A 15,803-nucleotide genomic window follows, 5' to 3' on the forward strand; every position below is an offset into this window, starting at 1 on the left:
TTGCTTCATGTCTAATTGGTTGCTGTGGTTGCACTTGTGGGCTAGAGCATGTAGGTATTATATGGTAGGGGGATCCTTATCCCAACCTGCCTGTTTGAGGTATAATGTTGGGGTTTGGGCATGAGCCCAGTGTTCGGATAGGCTTGTTTAACTGCTTCAGGGACAAGAAAAGAGAAGGAAGGCAATATTGCATCTTTTTCCTGTGGGACCTTTCTAACAAACTCAGGTGACCAATCTACCTCGGCCAATACAATGTCTTAGGTATATGTTAATTTTCCCTAGAAAATTAGTGTATAGTATGTCACCCTCAATTTAGGTGTCTGTGACGGACCAACCTCATCTCTGTCGCGCCCGCCATCTTCCTGGCGCACTGGTGTAGACATTGTTCCCGACCTGGATGTGAATCAGGCGGGAACTAATCCGAATTCACTTCCGGGTGACGAGGGGCTTTGTAAAGCCTTTCTCGCCACAATCAGGAAGTGGGTAAAAGACGACAAAACCACAGACCAAAGGGAGACCACCGCGGCGGCTCTGCAAATCACAGAGCCAACCCGACTGACGGCAGGACTCTGAGAGGTGACGGCGGGACCCGGGGTTGCAGCTGCAGGAACCGGACCCGCAGAAACCCCAGGGCCTGCGGCGGCAGGACCGGCAGGACCGGCAGGAATAGGATCCGCGGAGACCTCGGGGGTTTCAGCGGCAGGACCCAGACCGGCATGAACACGCGGACCACCAGCAGCAGCACCACAACCATCAGAGGCTCTTCAGCAGACGGCAGAGGACCAGGAGGCAGAGCGACCCATGACCCGGTCATGCTGAAGGAAGAGCGTGGCCCTGGCAGGTATGGGGAAATTAGGATAATCCTAGTTGTTTTGTTTGTTCTGCCTTGTTCTCGGTTTTTGTTAAAAAAAGTATTTTTGTTTTCCTCACAAGCCGAGCGGAAGGCTTGAGGGGTTGCTTTAGGGCCAGAGAGCTAGAGAAGGCATTTGGGAGCTCTGTTTTCAGCCAGTGTTTTGATGGTTTTGGTATTGTGCCTGTCGCGTTATATTTCAGCGGTATGTGACAGGTTTAGACATTACTGAGATAATTGTGCTTGAGTCTCCTGGACAGCCTACAAAAATAAAACAAAACCTTTAGACAGAGTTAAAGATTTTTTTTTATTTTAAATGCCAGAGAGGCAGCAGAAAGCAAAAGAGAGAAGAAACAATGTACTAAAAAAGAGACTAGAGAAAGAACCCAAAGGACATAAAAGAGAGACAGAGAAATAAGGAAGAGTAAAGGAGAAGAACCAAAAGAAGAAAAAGGAAGAGGGCAATAGATAGAAGGACAAAGAGAGAAAAGGAACCGAAGAATAGAGAAGAAAAGAATAGACTAGAAAGAATTATAGTAACAACAAGAAAACCTTACCATACTACTCATCTGGGTTTTTCTGTTTTCTCCCACATGTGCCTCCTGAGGGCCCATCTGGAAGAAAGAGGACGCAGAGAATGATTTCCCTGTGAACCAAGGTGGACTTCCAACGAACGAGAGACAATCAAAAGCCTTCATAACATCATCTACAACCCTTAATTCACTCAATAGAAAAACCTTATGTGCACCGCAGAGACTGGCTACTAGTTGTCATTACGGTATCCCTGTCACAGTGGTGTCAGAAGTGGGATCTGTTTTCCCCGGAAAGATCCAGCAGACAAGGGACCGTAATGGGGGAGAAACTCCCTTGCTGATATGATAGCCCAGTTGGCAGAAGGACAGAGGCATCTTCAATTGGTCTGGGAGGAGCAATTGAAGGAAGCAAAGGAGGAAAGAAGCTTTGTAAACCGCCCTAAAGAGCCAAGCCACAATTATTGCAAACAACCAACTGCTGCATGAAACCGCCCTGGGGAAATTGACAGAAACTACAGCACATACCAGGGTACACCCCAATGTCCCAAGCAGTGTCCTGCAAAAACATCAGGATAATGAGGACCGTGATTTATTCTTTACTAATTTCTAGGGGATGGCAAGCTCCACCAACTGGCCGGCTGACAAATGGGACCAGTATATTGCCCTGTTACTAACAGGCCATTTAAAGGCGGCATATCAAGCTGTCAACCCAGGAGGGTTAACACTGTATAGTGAGATTAAAAAAGCAATACTTGAAAGGATTGGACTGGACCAGGAAAGCTATTGTGTACGGTTCCGCCAAACAAAATGGCAGCCCCAGGAAAATCCCCATACTCTGTATTATAGGGTATATCATGCAGGATGGAAGTGGCTAAACCCCACTGAGACCACTAAGGACGTAATGTTTGAGGCTGTCATTTTAGAACAATACCTGGATGCCCTCCCACCCGCCAATCGCAACTGAATCAGACAACATCCTGACCTTAGTAATCGTACTGACATTGACCTGGCCTGTGCTTTTCATCGAGCTCCCGAATTTCGAGGGGCTCACCCTAAATCTCTTCCAATGACCTCGCGAGCTCCTGCTTCCAAGCCGTTATATACCAAACAGCCAGCAAGTTCCAGTAGTAGCAGAGCCAGTATCCCTCACCCCACTCCTTTGAGCAATGAAAAGATTGGGGACCTGTCATGACTTCTCTCAGAGTGGGGACACATAGCCCGACACTGCCCATTAAAAAAAGATCCATAAGAACCTATGGAAATAGGCATGACAAAGGGACGAGTTTTATGGTCTGGACATCATATAACAAAGTATATCACCTCCATGTGGCTTAATAATGAAGAAAGGAATGTGCTAAGCGATTCTCGGTGTAGCCAAAGTGTGATAAAACAAAAATATGTCCAGTTAGATAAGTGGGTCCCAAATGCTTAATTAGTAATAACATGCGTACATGGAGATCGTAAGATATACCCCGTGGCTACTGTCATGATAAATTGGAGAGGGCAGGAGGAGTACCTTTCCGTAGGCGTCATTCCAGAATTAGGTCAAAGACATGATTATCGGAAGTGATTATGGCAAGTTTCCTCACTTACTAAACACCGCAAATCAGGAACATATATCCACCTCCTGGTGGAAGCAAGCGCCTTTTGTATCCTCTTAAATAGAGGGAAGTAATCCCAGAAGAAAACTCAGCAAAAGACAAAAATGTGAACAAAAAAAGGTAGATCGGAGAGAAAACGGTCCTAGTCCAAACCCTGGCTCTGTCATCCCAAAGGCGATAATGTTCATAGAAGGAAGATTTCGGCAGAGTCAACGAGATCCTACCTTGAAAAACGCTTGGCAACTAGCCTTAGCCCCAGACGGGTCATCTGTAGGTCATACATTTACACTGCACAATGAGTTGCTGTATAGGAGTTGTCCAGACGTTCCAGAAAAAAAGAAACATTCGTCGTACCCCAAAGTTTTCAAGATCAGGTTCTCCACCTTGCCCACGGGGATAATGGGGAAGGTCACTTAGGGAGAGAGAAGACAGAGGAAGCTATCCTAAAAAGATTATATTGGCCAGGTGTCTATAGGGACATTAGAAAACATTGTCAGGTATGCCCAAAATGCCAACTCATAAACCCGTCCCACGACCGCCCCGCCCCTTTACAACCACTACCTATACTAGACGTTCCTTTTTTCAGGGTGGGGATGGATTTGGTGGACCCCTAATCCCATCAGTAAAAGGACATCAGTATTTACTAGTGTAGGAGGCTGGCCTGGCTTACAGTGGGTACCTTGTGATACTTACACCTTATGCCAGGTACAGTTATCCCTTATTAGTAGAATAGAGGTGTTCTAGCAGCTTAGGCTAATAGAGGTAGCTGTAGCTGAGCAGCTTAGGCTGAACTAGGAGACATGCAAAGCTCCTACTATACCACTTTTATCATATAGCACTATATCACAAGAAAACACCATACTCCGAGTTACTAAAAATAAAGGTACTTTATTATAGTGACAATATGCCAAAAGTATCTCCGAGGATACCCTCACTTAGGAGGTAAGTAATATACACAAATTATATGTACACAAACCAAAATCAGGTAAGTAACAGTAAGAAAAGTAGAGCAAACAATGTAGAATCACAATAGGATGCAATGGGTAGAAACAGGCCTAGGGGCAACACAAACCCTATATTCCAAAAGTGGAATGCGAACCACGAATGGACCCCAGGCCTAGTGTAGGTTGTAGAGGGTCGCTGGGAGTGTCAGAAAACACCAAGGGTGTCCAAGATACCCCACCCCAAGACCCTGAAAAGTAGGAGCAAAGTTACCCTACTACCCCATAAAGACAGTATAGTCGAGATAGGGGATTTTGCAAGAACAACTGCCAGCAAAACACTGAAGATGGATTCCTGGACCTGAGGACCTGTAAAGGAAGGGGACCAAGTCCAAGAGTCACGCAAGTGTCTGGGGGTTGGGGGGGACAGGAGCCCATTAAACCCTGGATGAAGGTGTAAAACGGCCGCCTCCGGGTGGAAGAAGCCGAAGATTCTGCAACAACGGAAGGTGCCAGGAACTTCTCCTTTGGTCAGAAGATGCCCCACGGCGTGCTGGAGGATGCAGGATTTCCACACAGAAAGGCCGCAAACAAGCCTTGCTAGCTGCAAGAGTCAAGGTTGAGGATTTTAAGTGCTGCTGGGGCCCAGGAAGGACCAGGGGGTCGCCCCTTGGAGGAGGAGACAGAGGGGGCTCTCAGCAACTCAGAGAGCTCCCACAGAAGCAGGCAGCACCCGCAGAAGTACCGGAACAGGTATTTAGAAGATCTGAGGACAGCGGTCGACTCAGTCACAAAGGAGGGTCCCACGACGTCGGAGTCCAACTCAGCGAGTTGGGCAATGCAGGACGGAGTGCTGGGGACCCAGGCTAGGCTGTGCACAAAGCAAGTCTTGGAAAAGTACACAGAAGCCCGAGCAGCTGCAGATCACGCAGTACACAAGATTACTGTCTGGCATAGGGAGGCAAGGACTTACCTTCACCAAATTTGGACAGAAGGGCCACTGGACTGTGGGAGACACTTGGACCCAACTCCTGTGTTTCAGGAACCACGCTCGTCAGGATGAGAGTGGACCCAGAGGACCGGTGATGCAGAAGTTTGGTGTTTTCGTTTGCAGGGGGTAGATTCCGTCGACCCACAGGAGATTTCTTCTTGGCTTCCAGTGCAGGGTGAAGGCAGACAGCCCTCAGAGCATGCACCACCAGGAAACAGTAGAGGAAGCCGGCAGGATGAGGCACTATAATGTTGCTGGTAGTCGTCTTGCTACTTTGTTGCAGTTTTGCAGACGTCCTGGAGCAGTCAGCGGTTGATCCTTGACAGAAGTCGAAGAGGGAAGTGCAGAGGAACTCTGGTGAGCTCTTGCATTCGTTATCTGAGGAATAGCCCAGAGGAGAGACCCTAAATAGCCCTCAGAGGAGGATTGGCTACTGAGAAAGGTAAGCACCTATCAGGAGGGGTCTCTGACGTCACCTGCTGGCACTGGCCACTCGGAGCTGTCCATTGTGTCCCAACACCTCTGCCTCCAAGATGGCAGAGGTCTGGGACACTGGAGGAGCTCTGGGCACCTCCCCTGGAAGGTGCTGGTCAGGGGAGTGGTCACTCCCTTTTCCTTTGTCCAGTTTCACGCCAGAGCAGGGCTGGGGGAAATCTCTGAACCGGTGTAGACTGGCTTATGCAGAGAGTGCACCATCTGTGCCCATCAAAGCATTTCCAGAGGCTGGGGGAGGCTAGTACTCCCCAGCCCTTCACACCTATTTCCAAAGGGAGAGGGTGTAACACCCTCTCTCAGAGGTTTTTTTTTTTGTTCTGCCTTCCTGGGACCGGGCTGCCCAGGGGGGCAGAAACATATCTGAGGGGTTGGCAGCAGCTGCAGTGGAGACACAGAAAGCAAGTTTGGCAATACCTGGGTTCTGTGCTAGAGACCCGGGGATGCATGGAATTGTCACCCCAATACCAGGATGGTATTGGGTTGACAATTCCATGATCCTAGACATGTTACATGGCCATGTTCGGAGTTACCATGACCTATATGTAGTGCACACGTGTAATGGTGTCCTCGCCCTCACAAAGTCCGGGGAATTTGCCCTGAACAATGTGGGGGCGCCTTGACTAGTGCCAGGGTGCCACACACTAAGTAACTTGGCACCTAACCTTTACCAAGTGAGGGTTAGACATATAGGTGACTTATAAGTTACTTATGTGCAGTGAAAAATGGCTGTGAAATAACGTAGACGTTATTTCACTCAGGCTGCAGTGGTAGTCTTGTGTAAGAATTGTCTGAGCTCCCTATGGGTGGCAATCGAAATGCTGCAGCCCATAGGGATCTCCTGGAACCCTAATACCCTGGGTACCTAGGTACCATATACAAGGGAATTATATGGGTGTACCAGTGTGCCAATGAGAATTGGTCAAATTAGTCACTAGCCTGCAGTGACAATTTTAAAAGCAGAGAGAGCATAAACACTGAGGTTCTGGTTAGCAGAGCCTCAGTGATACAGTTAGGCACCACACAGGGAACACATATAGGATACAAACGTATGAGCACTGGGGTCCTGGCTAGCAGGTTCCCAGTGACACATATCAAACATACTGACAACATAGGGTTTTCACTATGAGCACTGGGCCCTGGCTAGCAGGATCCCAGTGAGACAATAAAAACACCCTGACAAATACTCACAAACAGGCCAAAAGTGGGGGTAACAAGGCTAGAAGGAGGCTACCTTCCTACAACTAGTTATTATAGACTATGCTACTAGGTATCCAGAAGCCATTGCACTAGCCAGCATGAATACCAAAACCATAGCCCGGGCTATGATTGAGTTCTTTTCACACGTCGGTTTTCCAAAAGAGATTCTTACGGATCAAGGCACTCCCTTCATGTCGAGACTAATGTCGGAAGTATGCCATACCCTCTGGGTAAAGCAAATTCGGACTTCAGTGTACCACCCCCAAACAGACCATTTGGTGGAATGCTATAATAAAACTATCAAAACACTTTTGCGAAAAATCATAAGTGACTCCGGAAGAGACTGGGAGAAAAAACTACTCCTGGTCCTATATGCAATATGGACACATATACAGTCTTCTACCGGGCACAGTCCATTTGAACTGTTATTTGGTAGACTGCTACGTACTTGATTGGAAATGCTGGCTGAACAATGGGAGGAAACCGAGGAAGATTTGAAGAACGTCCTCACATAAACCAAAGACCTTAGAGATAGCTTACAAACCATATGGGAAGAAGGTCATAAAACAGAGAGGCACAAGTAAAACAAGAGACCCAGTATGACCTACACAGTAGCCCAAGTAGCCTGACCATAGGAGACAAAGTGTTGGTACTCTTACCCACTACTGAAAATAAACTGTTGGCAAGGCCCATATACGGTCCTAGACCAAGTCACACCTACAACATATAAAATAGAAATCTCCAGTGGGTCTGGTATGGAACAAATTTATCACATCAGTCTGCTCAAAACTTGGTATGAAAATAACGAGGCTCAGACAAACATGTATGTTACTATCGGAAGGGAAAGCGACATTCCGGTATATCCCGTAAATGTAAATACACCTACTAAACCAGTAATGCCCCAACTAAATGAGAAACTCTCGGTAGATCAAAAGAACCAACTGGAAGAAATAGTCCTGACTAGTCTAGATGTCTTTTCCAAAACCCCAGGCAAAAGCCATTTGATTCAGCACCACATCCGAACTACTGGGGATAAAGTAGCTAGACAGCGTCCCTATAGAATACCTGAAGCTAAACGACAGGTAGTGGAACAGGAAGTCAGAAATATGCTAGACGCCGGTATTATTGAACCCTCAAACAGTCCATGGTGTTCCCCTATAGTTCTGGTCCCGAAGCCGGATGGGACCACCAGATTTTGCATTGATTTTAGGAAAGTAAATGCTCTGTCTCACTTTGATTCACACCCCATGCCCTGCATTGATGAATTATTAGAACTGTTAGGTCAGGCTACATATATGACCACACTGGATTTAACAAAGGGTTACTGGCAAATACCCCTGAGGAACGAAGATAGGGAAAAAAACGTCTTTCGACACTCCCTCAGGGTTATATCAGTTCACTGTCCTACCCTTTGGTCTCCACATGGTCCTATGCCCTTTTCAGACAAATGCGGCCGCCTACTTGGATGATATTGTTATTTATAGCTCCTCCTGGGAAGACCATCTCCTACATTGAAGTCAAGTTGTACAAGCACTTTGCACTACCAACCTCGCCACAAACCCTGAAAAATGTAGGTTGGGTCACAAGTCCTTTAAGTATCTCTGGTACGTTATCGGGGAAGGTACAGTCCGACCCCAAATTGACAAGGTGCAGGCTATTACCCATTAGCCTTTTCCACGGTGGAAAAAGGACATCCAGGCGTTTCTTGGTATGGTTGGGTACTACAGGTGGTTTATACCCCTTTTTTTTTTTTTTTTTTAGATAGCGGCTCCTCTTACTGATTTATTGGGGAAAAACAAACCCAACCAAATTACTTTTCTCTCTGACGCCGAAAAACACAGTTTTGAATGCCTGAAGACTCTTTTAACCTCTGAACCGGTCCTTTGTTGTCTGGATTTCCATAAGCCCTTCCAGGTTCAAACGGACGCAGCAGATCTGGGGTTGGGTGTGGTCTTGTCCCAAACCCACGAGGAGGGTTTTTTCCATCCCATTGTCTACATCAGCCGCAAACTGTTACTCCGCGAGCGCCATTATCCTACCCTTGAGAAGGAGTGTCTGGCAATCAAGCGGGCTGTCGAATCCCTATGGTATTATTTAGCTGGTCGTCCTTTCACGTTACTTACAGATCACGCTCCTTTGACTTGGTTGGCTCGACATAAGGATACTAATGCTCGGGTACTTAAGTGGTTTTTGTCACTGCAGTCTTTCTCCTTTCAGGTTCACCATTCTCCTGGGTCCCGACAGACGAATGCCAATTACCTGTCCCGGTATCCTTCGGATAGCCGTCTCTATCAGCCACATTTGGGGGGGTGGGGGGGAATGTGACAGGCCGACCTCATCTCGGTCGTGCCCGCCATCCTCCTGTCGCACCGGTGCAAACATTGGTTCCTGCCCGATTCCCATCCAGGTCGGGAACAATCAGACTACACTTCCAGGTGATGAGGGGCTTTGTAAAGCCCTTCTCGCCACAACCAGGAAGTGGGGAAAAGACAACAAAACCACAGAAGTGAGGGAGACCACCGCGGCGGCTCTGCAAATCGCAGAACCAACCTGACTGCCGGCAGGACTCTGAGCGGTGACGGCAGGACCCGGAGTTACAGCGGCAGTAACCGGACCCACAGAAACCCCAGGACCTGCGGCAGCAGGACCGGCAGGAATAGGATCCACGGAGACCTCAGGGTTTTCAACGGCAGGACCCAGACTGGCAGGAACACGCTGACAAGCAGTGGCACCAGGACCATCAGAGGCTCTTCAGCAGCGGGCCAGGAGGCAGAGCGACCTGGGACCCAGTCACGCTCAAGGAAGAGCGTGGCCCTGGCAGGTACGGGGAAATTAGGATAATCCTATTTGTTTTGTTTTCGTTTTTTTGTTCATTTTTTTTTTTTTCTTTTCCTTTTCCTCACAAGCCGAGCGGGAGGCGTGAGGGCTTGCTTTGGGGCCAGAGAGCTAGAGAAGGCATTTGGGAGCTAAGTTTTCAGGCAGTGTTTGATGGTTTTGGTATTGTGCCTGTCGCGTTATATCTCAGCGTTATGTGAAAGGTTTAGACATTACTGAGATAATTGTGCATGGGTCTTCTGGACAGCCTACAAAAATAAAACAAAACCTTTAGACAGAGTTAAAGGTTTTTTTTTAATTCTATTTTCCAGAGAGGCAGCAGAAAGCAATAGAGAGAAGAAACAGAGCACTAAAAAAGTGTCTAGAGAAAGAACCCAAAGGATATATAAGAGAGACAGAGAAATAAGGAAGAGTAAAGGAGAAGGACCAAAAGAAGAAAAAGGAAGAGAGCAATAGATAGGACAGAGAGAGAAAAGGAACCGAAGAATAGAGAAGACAAGAAAAGAATAGATTAGAAAGAATTATAGAAACAAGAAAAACTTACCAGACTACTCATCGGGGTTTTTCTGTTTTCTCCCACATGTGCTTCCTGAGAGCCCATCTGTAAGAAAGAGGATGCAGAGAATGATTTCCCCGTGTACTAAGGCGGACTTCCAACGACCAAAAGACAATCCAAAGCCTTCATAACATCATCTACAACCCTTAATTCACGTAATAAAAAAACCTTATGTGCACTACAGAGACTGGCGACTAGTTGTCATTATGGTATCCCTGTCACAGTTTCCATATTCTAAAGTCTGTTGGAAGGGCTCATCCACTGATCTGGTGTTTCAACTTCAATTAATTCACAAGTTGCTCTCGAAACCAGAAACTCTTAAAGATTGTGATGAAAATTCATTACCTCGGCTGCGCTCTCTCAATGCTCACGTCTTTTTCTGAAGGAGCATTCTCAAGATGTGTGGCATATTTGCCACTTTCTTTTTTTTAAAGTGGGTTTTTTGTTATGGAGGTTTCTCTTCCTTTTTTATGATGTCAGATGAGCGTTGGTAGTCCATTTTCGGTTGCACATACTCTTTCTGCCTGCTTTCTGTTCGTTCTCCTCTCTCAGAACATTTGTCTGAGTCCTGAAAGGAACAAGAAGGATGTGTATCAATATGCCTATCAGGCTGCTTAAATGTATCACTGTTAAGTAAATTATAATGCCTTTAATGGGTTCCAGTTGGGGAGATCCACTATACTTTTTGTAACTTTTTTTTTTTTTTTGTCCCAGCATTTTTGTTTTCGAAGACCCAGGTGCTTGTTTGGAATTCAGATTTGCCTTTAAGGTGCAGCTTATTAGGCCTGACTCACAAATTATCTTGACCTATATATGTATATGTGTCAACGAATTAATTTTTGGTTGTTGTGCTTTTGGTTCCCTGCAGGAACCTGCGTGAGGCTTTGGTGTACTGCCTGCACTGCTGCTGCCGCCTCCCCTTTAGCATAGTTGCAAATAAATTTAATCCCCAAATCCATGGCCGGGGCAGCCCTATATTAATTTTGAATAAGTTTAAGCGTCTCAGGCAAAACAGCTATTGCCAGTGTAACATATTTTATGGTATGTATGGCAGCAAAGACCTGGCCCAATCCTTAAAAGGGGGCACCATAACAAGTGGTTGGCACATTGTGAGAATTCTATGTATATCTTTGGTTCCCGTATGGGGAAACACGGCTTCAAACTGATTTGTTTTTTTGTGCAGTCCAGAACGGAATCTTTTCCAGTCTGAAGGGAGCCTAACCCATAATTATGTTAGAGATTGGACTAATTGTAGGCACTTCTAACTACGACTGCCCAGCTTGAACAGCCCTTGCTTGGGCAGTTGTTATTGTATACATAAGAAGCTGCGTTAAATGTTTATATAGTCTAACCCAGGGGTCTCCAACCTGTTCTGTAGTGAGAGCTACTTCTGATTGGTGAAAATAATTGTGAGCTACCAAAGGCTAAACAACTCACACATTATTACCAGACAACCCCACGCCCAGCTTCCTTGACTTTAAACCTAATGTCCATAGAGCCAGATACTATGGTTTGCAACAAAATACTTTCACTAGGGGCACAATGACAGGGCGGCTATGTGTGTGATCTTTGGGGATATATGAACATTCTTGATACAAATGTGATATGTGTGTGGGTAACTGAAAGCCTGTGCCTTATGTACTTGTGGCACAGGACATACCTTTCACTATATGTTGCACCGTTACAGGTATACCACAAACATACAGCCATTTTTTTTGTAAATGGGAGAAATTTAAAGTGCATAAATGTTCATGATGTGGAACATTTTTCTCCACTTTAAATTTCTCCTATTTAAAAAATTACTGTATTTTTCAGTTATAAATGTGACATAGTGTTTTACTGGCCACTTGGTGCAAGAGGCCTGCTGTTTGTAAATGAAACACTGAAAAATAAATTGAGAAAATTACGATGAAAAATCAACTTAATCATTAGGATAACTTTCATTTTTAATTTTCTTTGATTTTAAAGCTTTCAAAAACATCATTTTATTCTCATGCTTCAATATTGAGTTGACAAGGACATTTATGTAAGTGTTAAGTACCGTAGTACTTAAATTCTTCACCTCTATAGCTCACAAATCTGACTCCAGCACTGCTCCTTCTAAGGCCGTGCTATCTGCAGCCTGATGTTAACAATGTTAAATAAACACAGCCTTCCCTTAACTTTAAAAAGAAAAATGTGACTCTGTGCGTAATATAAATTAACCCCAGGCTGTGAAGTACTCTGAAGGTTGCTGCTGGTAGCTCGTGATCGACTGGTTGGAGACACCTGGTCTAACCAGACCTGTGTAAAGGTTACGGAGTTAACCAGCATTTAATGGTGTCAAATTTGGGTATGGAGTTTAGCCGGCTAGAACTGGCCAGGTCATTCCATCGTTGCTTAGTGGACCCGGTCTTGCATTTTGCAGTGCATGTGGAATGGTGCCTTAGTGCTATTGTTGATGTTGCTGAAATGTTAATGGTATTTCTAATTGTTGATCAGGCCTGTACTGGTTAGTTGCTGTGGCCTCATTGTATGTGTGAAATGTTTATTTGCATCTACTGCAGGAAAAATTACCCATGAATAAAAAGTCCCTGTGCCACTAAATGTGCTGTAAGAGCATTTCTGCAATTAACCGGAATGTTAATTGTATTCACCATTTTAAAGAATGGGATTCACAGAGGAAATACTATGGTGGGGTGATACTTTTAAAGGTTCAAGCTTGAACAATCTTCAGACTAAAATAGAGGTTTCCTATTAAGCTTAAGGAATAATCCCTAACACCATTGATGTCTGTTAAAAGTGAAAAGAGTACCTTGGGCACACAAAACAGCTATTAAAAATAAGTACCTGACCTAGAACGTTGGTGGCACCATGTTATACAGTTCCTACAAATGAAGTAGGACTGTGTAGCAGGTCAACATAAACTTAAGGTTATAGGGACTCAGTCCGTCTATACCATCAGGAAATGTTGACACAATTCGTAGCTAGCTCACAGTGCCCCATCTAAACCCCTAAACTTACCAGAACACAAGAACGTGTTTGCAATCTCGAACTCGACTACTCAGATTCCCAAGGAGATCGTAGAAACGCATTTACACTTTCGTTGTCGCTCTGCATACCCAAGATAGTACACAAGAAAGGTATGAAAATGTATTTTCAAACATTTATTGCAACATTCATATTCTTGCATAAAAGGCATAACTTGCAATTTATTAGGCAGATGAATCGAAGCATGGTAACCACATAATAAAAATGGTAAAAAAGATAAACAGTTCAACCATGATAATTTTATTGTGTTGGTTTACTCCTATCTGTTACTACCTACACTATCGAACATAGTGGGAGTACCTTCTACCAGATCAGTTGGAATAGCCTATACCCCCACCCCTCATACCTGGGAAAGATGTACCAGGAAGCTGGTCTGGTGTAGTGCAGACTATCATCCTTTGCAAGATGGAGGTCCGAATCAGCAGGACTGCATCTCATTCATTGTTAGTGTTCCAGGATAATCCCAGCTGACATGCTCTTCTGCCGAATGTAGCACAGAAACAGTTCTTATAAAAACACTGTTCATATCACACTGTGTCCGAAGCGCAGAACTAATGCAATATGTCTGTAAATAAGGAGATGTCTAACAGACTATCATGATACCAGGGCATCGCTTTCTGTGTGCCTAGCCTTGGACAGGGTGTACAAACTGCATGGCAGCAACACTTACAAGAATTAGGCTGCATGTACAGTGTTTCCACAGTACATTAATGCAAGAGTGAAAAAACAGTAAAAACGTCCCCATCAGAAAGAAAGGCTTAGTTAAAATATGCAATCTAAAATGGAGGCTCTACGTGGGCCCTGGTGTGCGTTACCACACTCTGTCAAAAGAAACAGACGCACTCCTCGTCTTTTTAGAGCAATACCATCTGATTCTCTCCTTATTGCTGCGTCCCAGCCACCTCAGTTTGTGCTCGTCTGCCTTCAGCTTCCTTTGAATGCAGGTTGATTGTTCTGACTGCTGTACACTATTACTGAGCACTCCAGTGTCCATAACTGTGCCACAAGAATTGATGAGGGCTCCAGACTGGATGGTTGCTGTCCTTATTGCACATTCCAATACAACCTACTCTACCTGTGTCACAAGCAAGAGAGGCACACTGAGTCTGCCAACATGTGTCCTCATTGCGCAGTTTTACCATCCATCTCACCTAGCCCTTATACTGCCTAGCTCCATGAAGCTTTAACAGACTCCTCATCTGGTACTGCCTTTGTGTTTCTTCATGAAGGTAGCTCATCGCTGGCATCTGCTCACCCGCAGCTCCTCATCTGTCTTTTTTTTTTCCCGTCCAACTCTGCCTCACCTCAGTCTTCTGCTATATGGAAGAGTGATAGCTGCAGTTCCTCACCACCGTTCCAATGGGGAGCAAGGGCTGCATTGGCAGAGCAGGTTCATGGGTTCTCCTCTGTGTCATCAGAATTTTTCTTTCGAAAGAGAAGATTTGCCCACTTACATTTATCGCAGGCTTCTCTGCTGTGTCTGATATTTGCAGTCCTTCCTACTCTGCTTCTCTAGTGCTTATCCAAAGGGGGTTTGGGTAGGTTTGACCACTGTCATGACTGATGTTTTTGTTATGGTGCAAGCCTTAGCAACGAGATTGCCCTGAACTCTGCATGCAGTCACAGCACCCAGCGAACCTTGGAATTGGTTCATTCTGAGTCTGTGACACCTCTTTGCAGTGGCGGTCTGTGGACACTTATTTAGTGTTCTTGGTGCAATGTTTCATCCCTGTTCTTCTTTTCTACTACTAATGTTTGCCTCTGACCTGTGAAGTATAGTTTTTCATATGATGTTGCCCAAGGTGAAGCCAGTCTCAAAGGAAAAATACCCTGGTTGATTTTCGACCAACCCAGCATTTAATTGTGGGACAAATGCTAGTTTCCATTAAATCCACTAGATTAGAAATGTTTTCTAGTACATTAAATAGACATAATGGAGTCTGAGGCATTATTAAAACCGTGTGAGCTAATACTGAACATGAACCTTTTACGGTTTTATTACGTTTTTCTTAGAGACAATACAATGTTTTTTAAATAATTGAAAGACTTGAGTAGTAAAATGGTTGCAAATGCATGGTTTAACAGGCATCTCAATGTTCAGGGTCAGTAATTATATATTCCTACAACACTAAAAGTGATTATGCCTTAATGATGATAATATTAAAGCTTTGTACATACTGAATTACCGTAATATGTTACAGGAATCCGGAGCAGAAAAGAAGATTGGCTGAAAAATATCCCTCTGAAGAAAAGGAAGGTGGACATGAACACATTTCAAGGTAAATATTTAAATCTTTTTGGGACACTGCATTTATAGTCTGCTTCAAACAAAGAGAATTGTTTTGTAGACTAGTATCTAATATAACTATTGCTAACTAAGATAATAGCCTCTGAAAAGAAAGTGGACTGCTCTTTACAGCTGTAACAGTAGATCAAACATTTTGCGATCTGTTACCATCATTTGTCTCAAATACTAGCAGAGGTTTTACTGTATGCAGAATACTGGTCAGGAGTCTATTTTTGGGGTACGATGGGGTGTCATAGGTCACAGTGGTTGTTGACACATGTGAAATGTAGTACCTTAATGCAGAAAGTTGTTAACATTATTGCTTTGTTTTCATCAAAGAAACCAGTTAAGAATACGATGTGTGTGCTGTACTGATTGTGTAATGGCCAATTCCTCTCTTTGGTGTTACCAAAGAAGGGCATTTTTCCTTCCTGCTGGTATTCTTTGGTGGAGAAGTAAGATCAAGTCATCAAACATCAGTTCATGC

At 44.8% G+C, this 15,803-nt stretch overlaps 1 protein-coding gene across 3 annotated transcripts in view; it reads left to right on the top strand.

The window, feature by feature from the left end:
• The window catches only part of RESF1 (retroelement silencing factor 1), a 243,184-nt gene that overhangs the window by 169,596 nt on the left and 57,785 nt on the right, over nucleotides 1-15,803 (top strand). For all 3 annotated transcript variants that reach the window (XM_069228210.1, XM_069228208.1, XM_069228209.1), the window contains one exon: nucleotides 15,231-15,308. In XM_069228210.1, coding sequence (XP_069084311.1) covers nucleotides 15,231-15,308 — 78 coding nt within the window. The remainder of the gene's footprint in view (nucleotides 1-15,230; nucleotides 15,309-15,803) is intronic.

Source organism: Pleurodeles waltl, chromosome 4_1, assembly GCF_031143425.1.
Source record: "Pleurodeles waltl isolate 20211129_DDA chromosome 4_1, aPleWal1.hap1.20221129, whole genome shotgun sequence".
NCBI lineage: Eukaryota > Metazoa > Chordata > Amphibia > Caudata > Salamandridae > Pleurodeles > Pleurodeles waltl.